Source organism: Athene cunicularia (assembly GCF_003259725.1).
Source record: "Athene cunicularia isolate RWA chromosome 19 unlocalized genomic scaffold, athCun1 chr19_part1, whole genome shotgun sequence".
In the NCBI taxonomy this organism is placed as follows: Eukaryota; Metazoa; Chordata; class Aves; order Strigiformes; family Strigidae; genus Athene; species Athene cunicularia.
In genome coordinates, this window is record NW_020799124.1 from 7594273 (window position 1) to 7611890 (window position 17618).

Genomic DNA, 17618 nt, shown 5'->3' on the forward strand with positions numbered 1-17618 from the left:
CAGCTGACTGGGACATGGGAGCCCAAGGACCTTGTCCGTGCTTGGGGGCAGATGTGCCCTTGTGAGAAGGGTGCTCCTTCCCTGTAACTCACTCTTCTTCCTCACAAAGCCCTCCCAGGCACCTTACAGAGTTCAGCTGTTCCAGATAAAATGAGCTACTGTGGCAAGGTGGCTCAAAAAACTGGATTGTCCTTTGGTCGAACCTGCAGGGAAAGGTAGTTCCTGCCAGCAGGCTGGGACTGCAGGAAGACGCTTGTGGTCCCTCTGCCCAGCAGACTGAGGCAGCTTGCAGTAGCCTAAAGAGCTTTGGCTCCAGCAAGAGCAAGTGAGAAAAGGCTGGACAGGGACACTTGTGCCGTTTGTGATTTCACAGACTCACACAACCAAGGACGCTGCAGCCTCTTCCATGCAGCTTCACGCCCAGGAAGGAGCTGTGGTTGCAGCCACGGTCAGGATGACCAACAGCATGGCTGGCACAGTAGCTAAGACCCTCTGATGCAGTACTTTGTATTTATTTAAAGATTTCCATCTAAGGATCTCATGTCAACCCAAGGTTATAGATAACAGGGTGATGACTAGAATATGCTGCAAAACCCTAAGGCTATTTTTTTCTACTTTGGGCTGTTAAATAACACCAGCTTTTAGGCTATACTAGAAAAAGGAACTGAACAGACTCACTTGAGGTTAAAAAACAAATAACAAAAAACACCCCACTGAAAGGACCTAGGGCACTTCTGTGCTGTCAAAAAGTTACATTAACTAATTGCAAGCATTACAAGTCTAACAAAAGAGCAACAGAGCCCAGCTACAGCACTAACTCCTACAAACTCTAAATGCTCTATTTATATGGAGTTCTCAGAAATGCACTCTTAAAAATAAATAAATAAAAAATCTTTCTGCTGGTTTGTGGTTTATGATTCTCATGTCTGCATATTTCTAGACTCCAGCCAAGACCAGACTTATTGGCTTTGAGTATTATACTCATGCCTCAGTTTCCCTACCCAAACGTAAAGACTAATGATAACACTTCAAAGCAAGCACTCCTTATTTCACAAAGGCAAGTGTTCTACAGTGATGCTGTAATTCACTCCCCTTAGCATACAATCTTTTCTGGTTTGACTGTAGGCCGAACCAGAAATGCGACAAAAAAGGCTGGTGTGCACAGAGGCTTTCAAGCCTTATTTTACTCAAGAGCTTTAGATCAAAATAAGAAGCAGATCTCCAAAGTACTTCCATTCATCTTCATTTCTAGTTTTTAAGCAAAATATTAACGGTACATAGTGACTTTCAGCCTGTTGAGTTTTGTATAAGGCACAGTTAAAACTAACAAATATCTCAAATTGTAAAATGCAGACAGAGCTTTCTGTAAGATTTTATACATTCAATTTTTCTTTCCTTTTTTCCCTTAAAAATTAGTTCTCTGTAATATCTTCCCTGGTTTCTTATCCCCCCCATTACCACTACTCCTGAGTTTTAACTGATGGTAGTATGACTAAGAAATTTAAGAAGAAAAGAAACGGGAAGAGACAAGTCCTACGAAGTTCTCCATCTCCTGTTTTTTAGGGAAATCACTTTAAATACAGCAATAATTCCAGACACAAGCATTAGAAGTTAATGACTCATCTAAAGAACAGGAAATAGGAAACTTTAAGACCTTAAAGGCACAGCAAATAGAAGCTATTTCATGTCATGTACAACACAACCACCCTAACTACAGTATTTCATGCTCAATGGGGGGAAGCAGCATTTGAGACCATCTATCACTGTAATTATGTGATGCTGGAGGGAGCACAACTTTTATTTTTTATTCAGTTTGACCCTGAGCACCATCAAAATGGAAGACTACAAACATTTGAAAAATGATATATTGGTACCAGCCAGCACTTAAGAAAGACTTGTTAAAAAAAATTAAATAATTCGCAGGCCAAATTCAAGTCTTACTCTATATTGGAAATTATTCCCCTGAAGTCCAAGTTAACAGATATTTGCCCCAATGTAACACAAGATTTCACATGAATACTTGAACTCCAATTCCATCACAGAACTTTAGGCAGAAATAATTCTTCATTAATTCTCTAAAACTACTGTTCTTGTCTTCAAGCCCAGTCCTACACTCCTTCCATGCAGAAACCCCCATCTTCAGAGCTTTATTCTACCTTGATGCCTGAAGAACAGGTCTGTTCCATAATGACTAGGAAGAAGAGCAGCCTTCACACCAAACAGTCAAAACCCACAGGCATCCCCTTCTGTTACTGTATTTTTGGTGTATAATCCACAAAACCTCTCCTTTCCCCACAACTGGAGACTGGCGTGCCTTGTGCCTGCATGCAGGTAACAAGAGGAGCTGTTTACCTCCCTCCATCCCTCCCTGGGAGCCCTCCTGCCTGCCTGACACCACTGCCTGCCTCAGCCCCAGCACTCCCCATCTGTCACCCACCTCTGACTTTGTGCAGATTACTTGAGGATTTATTTTCAAGCAGGATATAGGGATGAAAATAGGCATTACTTTGTCCTCCCACTCCTGAGCTTCTACCTATTGGTTTCATTAACTTGTTTTACGTTGTCATGATATCATGCTGTAAGCTCTTTAGGGCAGAGATGGCCTTTGTAAGGGATACGTGCACAGTGCCCACACCAGTATCCCCGCTCTCGCTGACTGAGGTGTATGACCACTGCAAGAAAAGGAGTATTAAATACTGATACTGGAATCCTGTGAGTCAAGTTTTCCAATTCAGGCCCTAGAACAATGAAAAACTCGACCATAGAGCAGGGATTGTCAGCTCACAGGCCACACTTTCATCAACCATGCTCTGCTCATTTCTAGATTTAGTTTCCATTAAAATGCAGCCCAGGATTAAAATAAGTCAGCTGGATCTATACAGTGGGTAATTTGTGATATTGCACCAGGGTACTGTTTTAATGACGCTACACCAATATGCCCCCCTGCGCCATCCTCAGCTCTGTTGCCAAAAAAACCCCAAACAAAACAGTCTGATCTATGAAAGGACAATAATTCTCTGCTTCGTATACTGGAAGGCAAAATATTTTTCTACAAGTTATTGAAAGTAGTTGTTTTCAGATGACTACTTTAGTAAATATGAAACCTCCTTCTCTATGCATATGCCAATTTTAGAAGAACCAAAAGTCCGCATATTTCAGAAAATCACACAGGTAACAAAACTGGTAGTAGAGCTGCTTTGACTGACAACCTTAACCTGAACATTATTTGCTTTGTGTTGTTTATTAAGGCTTTTTATTGTAGAAGGGGGGGCAGTACCTAAAATCCTCACAAGACTACTTAATTTACTGGTGAAAATGTAGCATTTCAGTGAAATTCGATATTTTCTTTCATCAAAGGCAGGGAGCCTCAACCCACATGTTAACAGTAATGTAACAAGCCTACTGTATGTGCTACAACCGAAGATCCTTTTCCAATTAGAATTCATTTAGGTTGGGGGAGAGGAGGGGTCGGAGCAAAGAGGTGGCTCTGGAATTGATCTAAAACTGGAATTCAACCATTCTGGCTGGGAGCATTAACCACTCAGCTGGGAATCCCAAACACTTGCTCGGACTCTGCAGCGAACCAGAAGCAGAAGAGCAACGTTAACAAGGAGAACAGTTTGTCCCTGGAAAACTAAGGAAATGCAGACAAGATTCTTTTTCTACAGAGGAGGAGGAAAAAGTCTGTTGCACAAGGAAAAAAAAAACAACAAACAAAAAACAAACCACCAAATATTCTATAATTTTCCTGAAACTCAAGTCTGGGTTTGCTTTTCAGTTCCAGCTCTGATAGAATCTCCAGATCAAACTCATTAGTGTTGGTTAAATCCAGGTTTGCTGATAGAAATGTGTGGGACAGCAAACAAAATCAGTATCAGTCCTCGAGAGAGGATGTGCCTCTTTAATTGAAAAAGGCAGAGTAATCATTCATTTATTTAACCCAGAGATGATTATAATCTGAAAACCTTGAAATCCTCTTACACAACAACTGTTTTGGCAAGCCCCTCTGTGTTCCAACAAATATTAAACTGTGCTTGCCATTTGTCTAAGGAATCTTGTATTAATAAACATGAAGAAGAACACTTTTACCTCCCACACTCAATGACAGAAGAAAACAAAGACCAGCTGTATTCATCAATGGATCCTTGTTCTGCACATAAAGGCTAATTACATTTTACTTCAAGCCTACACATGGAAAACTTTGCTGCTGCCATCTTGTCAAATTCAGCTTCTGATATTCCAGCTGACAGACTGCAATGACTGCACATAATAAACTTCTTTCTGCTATTAACACCTTCAGCGCCCTGCACGCGGGGTATCTGTGGGATGTAGGGGCCAGGGGAAGGGGCACGGGCAGCACCTCCGCTGCCACCACACACACGTTACCTGCTCGCTGGCAAAAGGAACGGGGGATTTTTATAGACTGGGATGACAACAGTGAATTTGATTGAAGAGTTGCATATCAGCAACTGATTTCATTTGAACATGCCTTGCTAGCATCAAGTTTGGACGGTACCTCTGTACCTTCCTCTGCACATAGTACTTTCAATGGGGACATTTTGAAAAGATAAACAAACAGGTTGACATAATGATTTCCAACTTTAAGATCACAACAAGCGGCCACTAGAACAAAATCCAGACTCCTTAATGCTGATACTGAAGACTTCTTACTGTGTATTTCTTTTGCTGCTTCTTTGTTTGAAAGATTTTCAAAGTTACTAACAGTTGAAAGACAGCTTTATTCCAAAACTGAAAATCTTAAAAGCACTGTTAGCTTTAAAAAATTGACAATTATCTTTTTTTTCCTGAAGGCACTCCAATTCATCTGCATCAAATAAGCGTCTGTAAAACTAACAATTCTGGCCTAAGATAAAAATCACATGTTTTTAAAACATAACATTAAAATTGGCAATACAAGTAGCTTTTCAGACCTAGATCAAAAGAGGGTTTCTTTTTAGAAAAGAATCAAACTGTCTTTCACCATTTTTATTGGTGTTTTTTCAACATTTCCCCAAGCTTTTAAAATTAAAATAGATGACTCAATTTCACTGTCTACATTCAGTTCCCTTTTCATGTTTTTCTAGATTTCCATATTGCAAAATGTGGGCTACAAACGCCACAGATGACTCTTGTTGTGAAAGAACTATTCCTGTCATAAATATCTGAAACAATGATAAAATATTTCTGTTGTTATTAGGTCCTACAAGTTTGTTTTCACAGTACATTAGTTTGAGAGATAAAGTACATGCTTAATGTATGCTTCAGGATTCAGCTCCATGATCACTATATCCTAGACCCAGCCTTCAGAATCATTCTGCTAGAGAACATGATAAACTTCTTGTTACTGCAAAGGCTACTAAATTTTATGTAATTCTTTATATATTAGGTAAGAATCATATTCAAGATCATATGAAAATATTTCTGCATGAATCTCTGTAAGAATGAAACACATTAGAAACACAAGCAAACATTTTAGAGTATGTCTTTTGCTTGGTGTAAGATAAATTACAGCACTTAGGGAAACAGTATTAAAAAATGAAGCAAACACTCTGCAAATAAAAACATTAGAAAGGGTGAGGGGTTATTGGGTTCAGTGCCTACTATCACTGAGCCCTAATCTCTGACTGTTCCCACAGAAACGACTGCAACACAAAATCACAGCAACAGAGCTGCCAGCATCAGTTACATGCAGGAAAAAAAAAAAAAAAAAGGCAATCTGCAGTAATATAAGGCTCCATCAGAAACATCATTAGTATGCATCTCTTAGAGAAGGATGAAATCAATGAGGGAAGAAAAATACTCGGAAAAAAACTGGACTTACAGAGCGAAACTAAAATTTACCTAAAAAATTATCCTGAATTATGTAAAAGGTGTTTCAACTGCAAGCACTGATTCTTAACTACCTATGGACAATTTTGAAAGATCCAAGTTCCCCATGTACTCAGTGAGGAATCGGATCCTCAATCTTTGCAGAACCACATGCTAAGAAATTAAAACTTGTGAATTTGACTGATTTTGAAAAACCTCTGTTATCTAGACCGCCATGAGCCATACCCGAAAGCACCTACCTACAGACAGAACCAAGACTGAGTCCTTCGCCCGTCAGGCCTAGGCTGCAGTTTCTCTTGCCCCAACATGGAGACTGCCAACAGCCTTCCCTTAGCATTGCTCCTGTACCAGAACGGTGCTAAGGGCAGGAGTAGGGGTTTTCCTCCCTATTCAACTGATCACCAGCCGAAGCTGGGGCTCTGCGGGTAGTGGGCTCAGGGATGTGCCCTTGCTCTTACAGCAGGCCAGGAACACCCATGTGAAATGGCTGCTTCTTTCCCATCCCATTTCCAGACACAGAAATTACTCTTTGGGCTTAATACTGCTGATCATGAGAATTCCTTCTCATTACTAACTTTCCTTAAATATGACGAGTTCAAAGAAAAACAGCAGAAGTCTGTCTCTCTTTTGTTGTTTCCTGCACTGATTGTTAATAAAACCAGGGCATAATTGAAAACAGTAGCTATTAAGAAGACAAGGATATATATTTTTGAGACTACCTTCATGTTCTACTTGAAAAGAAGAAAAATCTGCCAAAAATGCTACTCTCTGTAATTTGGTGTGAATTTGACAGAGTGCTGACTGCTACCCCAAAAGCAGAAAGAACCAGGGTGCCTAACAGTGAAATAGAAAACCTTTACTAAACTAAATTTTATTTTCACCAAGATTGGAAGATCACAGTAAATACCTTATTTCTGAAATTGCCCTATTTCTAACTAAAATGTAAGAGATACATAGTAGATGCAGCACCTGAGAATTAAACCAGAAATGCAGCAGCATGTGTGCCAGGAAAAGTGTCTTGTTGGGTGGAAGAAAATATGAAAACTAATAATCTCTCTATAGGAGGCCAAATTATGACTGTGTTTTCCAACAAATTTGGACTCCTGAACCTCTTCCATTTCGTCCGTCTCCAACAGACAGATGCAAAACAAAAAAGCAGTGATACCCTGAAGGAAGACATAGAAAGAAAACAGTAAAATCTTACTTTGCAGTAGTTTCTTCATCGTATTTTGTTTTCAGATCAAATAGTTCTGTTCTGGTTTTTTCCAAGGCTAAAAGGCATAAACATGAAGCATTACAGCACTGTAACAGCAGTGAAAAGCAAAAAGACTACTCCTTTGTCTTTTATTCAGCCATAAAGCAAGCTGTACACCTCCTGATAAAAAAGCCTTTGCTTCATCTTTCTACCTAGGCAAACCACTATGACTTAGAAAAAACATAGCTTTTGATTTTTCACAATTTCTTATGGTATTTTTTTTACGTTGCAAAAATTCCCAGTTTCTGCTTAAGAAAGCTAGACATTATTAATTTATTATTAAGCTGGTTAAACTGCTTATTAATTTGAAATATTTATTGCAGTAATTCAAGGAATAAATTTACTTGTGTTCTCATAGTAAACAAAACCGAATGTGTCCAGATCTGGAACGTATGAGTATGAAGAGATGAAAATTAATGGCAAGCAAGTCATAGCAACAGGCAAGACACACTGGTAGAAACTGGGTTCATACCGAAAGCAGATCACTACACGTATTTATCATAGTTCAGAAATGTGTGAAACCAGAGCAAAACACAACATGGATGAAAAGTTCCATGGCCTGCTTTAATTGCGGCGATGCTCTAATGCTGTACGGTGCTTCATGCTCGGCCTTGTCCACTGTGTTTACCAACAGACTGGCTGCAACACAAGCGTTCACTTTAAGTGCGATGCCCAAAAGAAACTCTGATTCACAAAGCACGTTTGAGCTCTGTGGGATCTCTCTGCACTTGCAAGAGCTGGTTCACACACAGTCCTGATACATTTAATGATCTCTATCCTCTCACCTCCAGCCTGATCATTGGTATAGGTCAGAATAGCGATGCCAAACCTGTTTGCAAAGCTTGAACTTTGTGTTCGGCTTCTTCCAGCTTCGAGGCTGTTGACATCTGTGTCTCCTGCAATTTTCTATAAAGGGAAGAGAAGAGGTGAGAACAGAGCTCGTAATCATGTTAAACAACTTACTTGTATTTTGCAAATTTGGAAGATAGAGTGATTAAATGTCTCAACTGTAATCAGACAACTGACAACACCACACAGACTACAAGGTGCTTCAATGGGACCCATAAATCATGTCACATTGCAATACTGTTCATACTTTGCAGTCCCACTTATTAAAATTTTAACAGTGTAGCCACCTCATAACATAAGCTGTGAACATTATACAAGAGTTGACTGCTATATAAATGACAACTTTAGTGGAAGGTTTTCTTGAGCATAATTTGTTTTGGAAATGTCACACACATTAAGAAAATTGTCACCAAGCACCCTCTGTTGTACAAAGTTAGTACAAGAAGAATGATACATTTCCATTTTACTGTCATAATGAAGAAATTTGTTGCCATAACTGATACAGTGAATAGATGTGGCAGCTGTTTCATCATAGCTGCAATGGATGCCAAATGCAGCAATATTATTAGCTACTCTTTAAAAAAACACACATATTTCAAAACAAATCTCACATTGATATTTTCTATATAACATGAGCAAACCTTTAATATGCTCATGTTTCTTATGTCCACAGGCAATATTTTCTTGTTTGTGTCAGTCATACACATTTTAATATCATCTGGCCACACAGTCACTACACTCTTTGCTCAAGGCTAGACTACAGGAGTTATAAAACTCATCTTTACAAGGGAGTTGCTCCAACATCTCCCAGGAGTTGCTGCTTTTTACAACATCGCTTTTAAGATATTCTGCAGATTTCAGAATTGTGAAATGGCTTATGAAACTACCAGCATCCTACTTGCACTCCATAAGGTGCATAAATTTATTCTCCAACACTGCTGACCAGGTTAATAACTATTTATAGCAAAAAACATGCGTCAGTTCCCTTCATACCAAATTATATACTTTGAGAGCTCAAACCCTCTCTTACATACACTTTTATTTGCATTCCACGACCTGCCATTTTATTTTATTTTTAAGCATATCTAAATTGCACTTGTTAAAGCCACTGCTTACGTGTTACTTATCCAAAAGTAACCACGTATATTGATGAAATAAAAAAGGCTTTACATTCACCAGTAGATTCTTCTCACTCAGACCTGAATTTGAACAACCAACCCACCAACTAAAAAGCTCACCTAAACCGAAGGCCTTCCACATTAAGTTGAACATATCATAGCTTCAGTGTTATTCCTCCGTGGGAGAAATAAATTCTCAAGTCCCTTTTAAGACCCTTGGTCTTGTCCTGCCTGATTTGTTTGCCCATGAACCTGCAGGACTCAAACATTCCCTGCTCATTTCCAAAAGATTAGAAATGGATCCAAGATGCTTCCAAAAATCAGTGATAAGTAATTAAAATGCCTCTTAATTTTGACATGTAGGAATATGCAAACCTTTTCAGGATAAATCAGAAGCACATCCCCTCTCTTAGACATTAACATAGGAGCAAGGGTGATGCATCTTTTACCCAGGTTCTTGGGTACAGTGCTTCATCTGAAAGAGCTCAGGGCTGTAGAGATTGTACAAAGGTACCGTGACACACAAAGCGGACACAGCAGACTGAATTACAGTCAGCTAATGGAGAAAGATTAGTGTCACAAAGGACAATACAGCTAGTGAAGAATAAAAGCAGGTTTGCACCCTTCTGAACATGACACCCCCCATACAACGCTACCGCAAAGAAACAATCTGTCCTTGTTTTACTTCCACACTTTCACGATTGTTTTTCTGTGCAAAGTTGAGTATCAAATGATTCCGTGTCAAACACATAAATCACCAGAATCGCTCAATATATTAACTGTCTCAGTATGCTGAAAAGAGTCCTGGCTTGGAACATTAAACAGAAAATTACATCTCCCCTCCTCTAAAATACCTGCAGATGCACACATGCACACTCACCTCTCCTTCTCCGCAAAATCATTTTGTAACTTTTGTTCTTTTTCAAGCGCTATATTCTCCGCTTGGTTCTTCAGGGTCTGTTCATATTCTCGGATTTTCTCTTTAAGTGCTTTTATTGTAACCTCTATAGAAAAACAATAGGGGAAGAATGAGTTTACACAGCTCCATGTGGTTCCACAACACAAGGCTTTCTTTACCCTGTAGGCTCAGTGTGTTTTAAACTTTAGCTCTTCAACTCTGACACAAAATCAATGGATATGAGTCCCTTTGGAGACCTTTTACTCCCTAAATGTTAAATTGAACTTTAAGTGTTTAGGTTGAGAAGGATCAATGGAGTTTGCTGGAAAGCAGAGTGAAGAAGGTTCCTCTAACATGACTTTAAAAAAGAAAAAAAAAAAATCAATTGTAAAATATAATATCACCTTATTGACTAGTCTTAAATTAGCTCGCTGCTGAGTGGAGATTAATAAAGTCCCAGTGTAGGTTTAAGTATGCATTTACACACAGGACAGTTAATTCACACAACTGTGCTCATGTAAAAAAGAGGCAGTTTTACTATGGTTCATGCACAGATGCAATCTAACACTAATTGAACACATATCTGGGATACAGCTACGTTCTGTTTCACAACTGATGAAAAATATGGCAGTTAAGATTTAACTGCTGTATTAACAGTAGATCAGATTCAACAGACACTCTGGAGCCCTTCATACTCTAGTTGCTCTAACTGCCTTGTCATCGACACCGGGTTTTATGCACAATCATTAACTGTTATAACTTTCTGAGTGCACTTGTAGCCTTCCAGGGAATTTGCAGAAACCCTTCTCTCAGATAAAGCAGCTATTTTGCATTTACTGTGCCTGGTAATGGATGACAGAAGATGCATAAACCTGCAGAGTTACGGCACAGCCTCTGACGGACAGCATCTCCTTACGTGCCCTGATCCATTCCTACGTGAAAGCCCTCTGATCCCACCCACAGGAAAGGACTGAATCCTTATAGGGCTCATAAGAGGAAAAGCAGGACATTCACCAGGGTATGCTTTGTAACAATAATGGAATTTGGAAAAAGTGTTAGACTGCCAGAAGACTCGCAGCTAGCAATACATTTCAATGTACTTACACAGAGATGTGGCGGTTTAAAGACATCAGCTTATTAACAGATGCCATTAACCATGCTTTAGGAAAGAATACCTTTGGACATAAAAAGCTTCCCATTCTGCAGAAAGACAAACTCTACTATGAAAAGTAAAGCCTACAGACTTGGGGAAAAAAATCTCAATAATATCACACAAAACCATGCATAATCCTTTCAAAGTCTAGACTTTTAGACTTGACTACAGAACTGTAAAGTCAGACAGTAGATAACTGGTGACAAGGCCCGCTGTCTGGGAATTACACTGAAGGCAGCTTGGGCCACTGTGACCACAAAAAAGGGGGGGGAAGAGTGGGAAAAATGATTGCCAGCAAACCAGCTACTTCTGAATGAAGGAACGGGATTTTGCTAGCCGTGCAAAAATCAGATGAGGCTCATTACTGAGTAATAGGCCGTGAAAAGGACGTCACTTTTTTTTTTTTTTTTTTTTAAGCAAAGGGAAATTCTTCTCTGAGATCTGGGAAGTAATACAAATTCTGATCTTTTCCTGAATAAGCAAAGGATGCTCCTTCACATAGACAAAATGATGCTCATTCATACATACAAAGGATGTACTCCTTCTACTGGAGACACCTTTGCTCCAGGTATTTTCAGACATAAATCTGCAAATGTATTCAGGTATGTAGAGAAGCAGAGAGTTAAATAATCTTATGGAAATGCATTTAATTGTATCTTGATGAAGCTGGAATGCTTCATTTTTAAAGGAAACAAAACTAGAAAAAATGAGTGCCAAGAAGTGCACAAAAATGGGAAAAAAATATGACATTTGTAACAAAAGCTGATTTTACCTTTAAGCACCTAACAATAGATGTGTTAGACAAGCACAGTTTAATCCTCTACACTGCTTGAACAACTAAGTGCCTTCTTTACTGTTCAGGTCAGCTAAAACTTGTCAGCCATTGCCATTTATACCAGGTTTGGAAGGAGCCTTGTATAGTTCATACACAGCCCTCCAAACAAAGAGATTAACTGATCAAAGCACCCTTAGCTAACAACAGGCTTTTGCCTGGATATCTTATTAATCCCTGTTTGAAACAGAGTGTAAAACTATTGCACTGGAGTGAAAACCAATGCAAAGAGTACAGTGGCAAAGCAGAAAGGAAGGTGGTGCACACTGGGGAAAATAAAAATGCCAGTTTATGAGTGGCTGCAGCAAAAAAACTCCAAAAGTCAAGATCTTTTCCACTTTCTGGGATGACCCCTCTGTCATGCCTGGATGTACAAGATGCACAGCCTCAGGAAAATTCTGTACAGTGAACTGCAATTATTGTACATTTCCAGCAAATACACTGTTGGGCTTGGAGCATTACAGCTCCCACATGACACCTTTTGCAGTCTGGCCTGAATCCTTGCATGCTGACACCTGTCCTCTCCATAGGCCACACCCTCGATATTAAAATATCTAACTGCATATATACCCCTTCTGCTGAAATTAGAGATGTAACAGAACCAAGTTAGTTGCTAATTTAGCTTTCAAATGTTACCCACTTGGGTGCAACAGTTCCATAGGATTTTTTAAAACCCTTTATTTTCCCAAAAGACCATTTCCCTTTCCACCACCCAGAACCAAGTATTAAACACGGAAATGAAAAGTCCCGTGTATAGGCAAGTAGGTGTACTGGTGCAGGAAACTTTCTTCTGAATTACAAGAAAAACTGAACATTCTTAAAGATAACAGGCTTTAAATCTCATTGAGATTTTCACGTATTTTCATGTACTCTGGTCTCATTAAAACTTACTTAAAATAATTAACCAGCATTAGCTTGTATTTACATTGCTCTGTGGATAGTCTCTAGAGTAAAGATAAAGTATGTATGCTGAATGTACTCCAGTAAGACATTTAGATAAGGAAAAACAGAGTACAGAAAAAGTTTCATTTTGTACAGATTTGTATATGTGTATAAAATACTGGATTTTTGCATTTGTCTGTATAAAATGTATATACTACAAGCACCCACACCCACATTCAGCTTGATGTCAGCAGTAGCAGCGTCTCTTATAAAATTTCTACATCTAACTTCAGTCAGGGGTGTAATTTTCAGGTAGTGCTGAAGGCTACAACCAAACATGCAGAATAACAGCTCTATTCTCTGACTTGGTGTTAAAGAAGACAAGACTTTTAAAGAAATCCAAAGAGTCTAGCCAAAGCCATATCTATACGCATAAATACAGAGCTGGCTATAATAGACTATTATACTTTCTTTACTGAATTTCAATGCTACTGTCAACCCTACCTGAAAGAAATAAAACTGAATTTAATCCCTGTCTTCAAATTTCAATATGCATTAAAAGCTGATAAAAGAAAATGTTTGCAACCTACCCTGATTTTTCACCTCAGCGAATTCTTTATTGTATTCCTCTAGAGTTTCCCTAAGTTTCTGGTTCTCTGTTTCAATATCGTGCATACGTTGAACCTTCAGCTGAAGCTGCTGTCCTAAATCCAAGGCTGGAACAGGATCTGAAAAAGAAACAGTAAAATAAAACGTAAGATAACAGGAACACTTCTGCGACTTGAGCAGCTCAGAGCACAAGTGTCCTTTTTTCTCTATTAATATCCATTTTAAATGCCAGTAAAGCCCTACTTTGAGTTATTAGTCCTGGATGTTCTTCATCTCATAGTCTGCATTCTTCAAAAAATCTAGATAGTTCATTGCATTTATGTCCCTTTAAATTGGGGCACACCTTATTCATCCTGGTGTTAATCTACAGGGCAGTGTCCCTGGCTGCAGACAGTCTTGATATGAAGGCATGTGAGAGTCTTAAATTTCAAATTTTTATTTACTAAATGAGAATTTCCAGGTAAAAAGCAATCAAACTGCACAGCTTACTGACACAGCTAGTGTCCCTCACATACCTTGCTTCTGTGGGGGCAAAATTCTGAAGCAAATAGTGCCCTCCTGCACAGCTGAGCTCAAAAAGGTTAATTGATCATGGAGATCTGAGCTATACTTTTTTTTAACTGACAGATCAATAACAATCAGAAATATTGTCTGGATGGAATTAATTCCATGAACCTTGGGGTTTGTGACTCTTGTCCCCTCTTTTTCTTATACTACTAATTGAATAGACATTAAAAATTATTTTGAATGTCCTCTCAGTATTAATTCTCTGATGTTCATCCCCTTCTGCTAAAGAGCATCCTTAGCACACACCTGATGTGTGCACGCATGATCTATTCTGGGACTTCTTCCCAGTCAGAACAGGGAAATGCTGGAGTCCAATGGACTTTTAAAAGATTATTGAATATATTTCTGTTATGGGCGCCAGCATCTCTTGTGAAATGACTGCAAAGATTTAGTCTCCTGTTGAGGAATGCTAAACACCAAACTCAGTGGATCAACAACAGTATATATTAGGGAGTTCACTTAATTTTCAACCACCACAGTCATTAATTTTTCAGACCACCCTCAGTCTCTGGAAACACATAATAAGTCTATTGTACCTCTGTTAACACATTAAGCATGAGACTGTGTGTTTTTTCAATATGCCAGCGTTGTTTCATAGTTTATAAAAGAATAGTACTGGGTTATGTTGAGCTCAGAGACATTATAAGTAGCAGCCTGCTACACTTTGTTACTTCGGTTCTTCAACAGCTTATGGCATTACCCTGTTCATAATACAAAATCTAGGTTGCTTGTCATCTGCTCTCTGTACATACATAGTTTATGACTACATAGCTTTTTCATTTATGCTTTTTAGGCCAAATACTTTTCGTTATTATTATCTGTATTAAAATATTTATAATAAATCAAACTTAAAATGTTATTGTGGTAGAAGACAGGGGGTACAGGTAAGGAATTAAATATAAAGTTTAAGTCACAGCAGTAGCACGAGTTAAAGGCCCTGCAATATTTATGTATGGTCCAATTACAGTACGGGCTGTCACAACATCACCCTTCTCCCATGTAGGTCTGCCGACCTTTATCTGGAATGACCGTTTTGTCACACTTCTGCAGCTCAGCATTTCTCCAAAAGAGCTAGCCCAGGACATTCATCTGCTGAACATAAAGAAAGGCTGGATTGTCTCAATCTATCCGCGTCTGAAATCATTACAGGAACCGCAAAACATACCAGGAAGAGATCTTAAGCTTCAGCTATGATATTTCTATATAATAGTGTTAAAATGCCACAATGGACGAAATTGAACTTTACAAAATTGTGGGTGCACTTTTCCCCCCTTGTTTTAATGTGCCCATTGTAAAAAGCCATGACATCCACAAAAAGTATTTTGCTCCAAAAACTCAGGGCTTTTTATATTTAAATCAGTAAAGAATTAAAAGACAAAAATAACATGGGCATTATAAAGTGAATAATGACTAAAACTTTAGTCAAATTTGCAATCCCTGAGAAGCTTTATGTACAAAATGAAAATGTCTGCAATCTCATAATTATTCATCAGGACATGTATATTTAATTTAGCTCTATTAAAGGTTAATGTTCAAGTAGCAAAAGAGTGGCAGAACAAACAAAATGTAAAAACAGTCTTTGTGCATTAAACTTCAAACTTTACTAGAGCCTACTTGAAGGACTAATGGCCTGCAGCCACTAAATACTGCTTAAGGACATGTAAAATCCATGGCTGAAGCACCTCTTAAGACTTAATTTTTAGAAACTGCATTAAAGAAAACTAACAATAATATGACCAAGACATTTTGGGCAGAGAGACAAATACCTCATTTCTCATGGCAAGCCCCAACATGCTTTTTAATCTCAGAAAACCTAAATTCCCATGATTTCTGAAGTACTTATAGACACCAATTAATCTGAAACAACTATAAACCTTACAGTCAGAACAACTTTTTTCTTACCTGAGTGAAGTGGATTTAAAAATAAATAAAAATACTCTCCTTTTCCCAACATATGCATGCATGAAAAGGCATACCTTTTTGTATTAATCAGGCTTAAAAAGTATGCTTCATGTCATTTAACAGGAGGTCACTGAATTTTTAAACAAGCAATGGACCAAAACTTTCAATTCATTACACAAACAACAGGCATACACATTAAAAAAAAATAAAAATCAAGTGGCATTAACTTATGGAGAGAGGCAAAGAAGGAAATGCCCTTTCTGTAGTCTGTAAAAGAGTAAAATCACCTCACTTAACACTTAAATGTGGAAAACTCATCACAAATTATTCTCTTGGTTTGAATCTTCTCTAGCATGTAAAAGTTCAGAATCCCTGCTAGGCACAGGATAAGTAAGAAATGAGAAAACTGGTAAAAAGAATCTGATCATCCAGAACTTGAAAAAGTGTTTTGAGAGAACATTATCGCCCCAAACTGTGACGTCTACTTTTATATTAATTTGATATATTTTTTCCTCCTGCTTCCTATTCTGTTCCACTTTCCTAATCCACTTGTTGCATCCCATACCCATGAAGCAGCCCTCTGCATCATGTGTCTGTACACAGCCCAGCATGGATCTGAATCCCATCTGGATCTGATCCCTGGCAAGGCTTCCTCCACACTACCGTAGCAGAAACAGTAACTGCTGTATTTTTAAAAACAGTATCTCTAAAGCCTGTTCCTGCCTTTATTTCCCAATAAAATTGCCTTTCGGTGTCGTTGCACAAGCAGCTCTGAGCACATCCCTGTGCTCACTCACTGCTGTGACCCAGCACACGGGTCCCCTTGCAGGCGAGCCTCTCCCCTCACAAAGGAGGTGGATGGACACGTCTCAATGAACACAGATGCGAACAAAATTAATGTCACAAACGTAACGTAATTTTTATAGCCGTTAATACTTCACATCAAACAAGCTGATGCAACGCAGCCACAGTAACACCTCTCAGACTGTTCTCACACCATATACGCACACAGGTGATAAATATTTTTCGAACAGCAGCGCAAGAGAACCAATTTTTCTTTTGCTGCTGCTTACGCACGTAAACTACATATTTTACAATGTTAAAAAGAAACGCAGAGAGGGATCTCACGGAAACATGACTAGCTAGAGGCAGCACCTCAGCACCCGCAACCCTGTGCTGCTCAGAGCAACCCCAACCTCAGCCCAGGAGATGAAACGGGACTATCGGTGACCAGCTGAATTTCCAAAGTGAGTTTCGTGATTTTTTTTTTTTTTTTTTTTTTAAAAAAAAGTGTTCCTCCCTCATTCTGCGAGCTGGAAAAAGACACAGATCTTAATAATTCAATATAAGTGTTTACACAAAGAGCACTGTGGGTACCGCTGCCCTCCCCTGTCATTAGGCAGGAATGAATGCACCCCCTTGTGCGCGCCGCTCCTGCCATGACATCACGCTCCTGCCTGCGTTACTTTTCGCCAGGGCACTCTAGGCTAATGTAATCATACGATTACATAATTAACCCAGCTGTCTCATTAAGAAAATCAACTGGAATTCAGGGCATAATTAGTCATACAGCAATTAGCATGCTGATGAGCAACTGATGAAAAGCTGTCTCGATATAGAGTATGCTGGGACCACCCTCGTTATTTAAGGAGCGGGGGGAAAAGCCCACCTCGGCTCGAGGAGAACAGGCTCGGCCTGGAAGGGCCCTGCGGGCGCCCCGGGGG

At 39.0% G+C, this 17618-nt stretch overlaps 1 protein-coding gene across 5 annotated transcripts in view; it reads right to left on the reverse strand.

Annotated features, from left to right (window-relative positions):
* Positions 1-17618, reverse strand: part of CUX1 (cut like homeobox 1) — a 228015-nt gene that overhangs the window by 126360 nt on the left and 84037 nt on the right. For all 5 annotated transcript variants that reach the window (XM_026861726.1, XM_026861725.1, XM_026861723.1 and 2 more), the window contains exons 4-7: positions 13407-13544; positions 9932-10055; positions 7914-7990; positions 7034-7100 (exon numbers count right to left, since the gene is read on the reverse strand). In XM_026861726.1, coding sequence (XP_026717527.1) covers positions 7034-7100; positions 7914-7990; positions 9932-10055; positions 13407-13491 — 353 coding nt within the window. In that variant the 5' untranslated portion in view covers positions 13492-13544. The remainder of the gene's footprint in view (positions 1-7033; positions 7101-7913; positions 7991-9931; positions 10056-13406; positions 13545-17618) is intronic.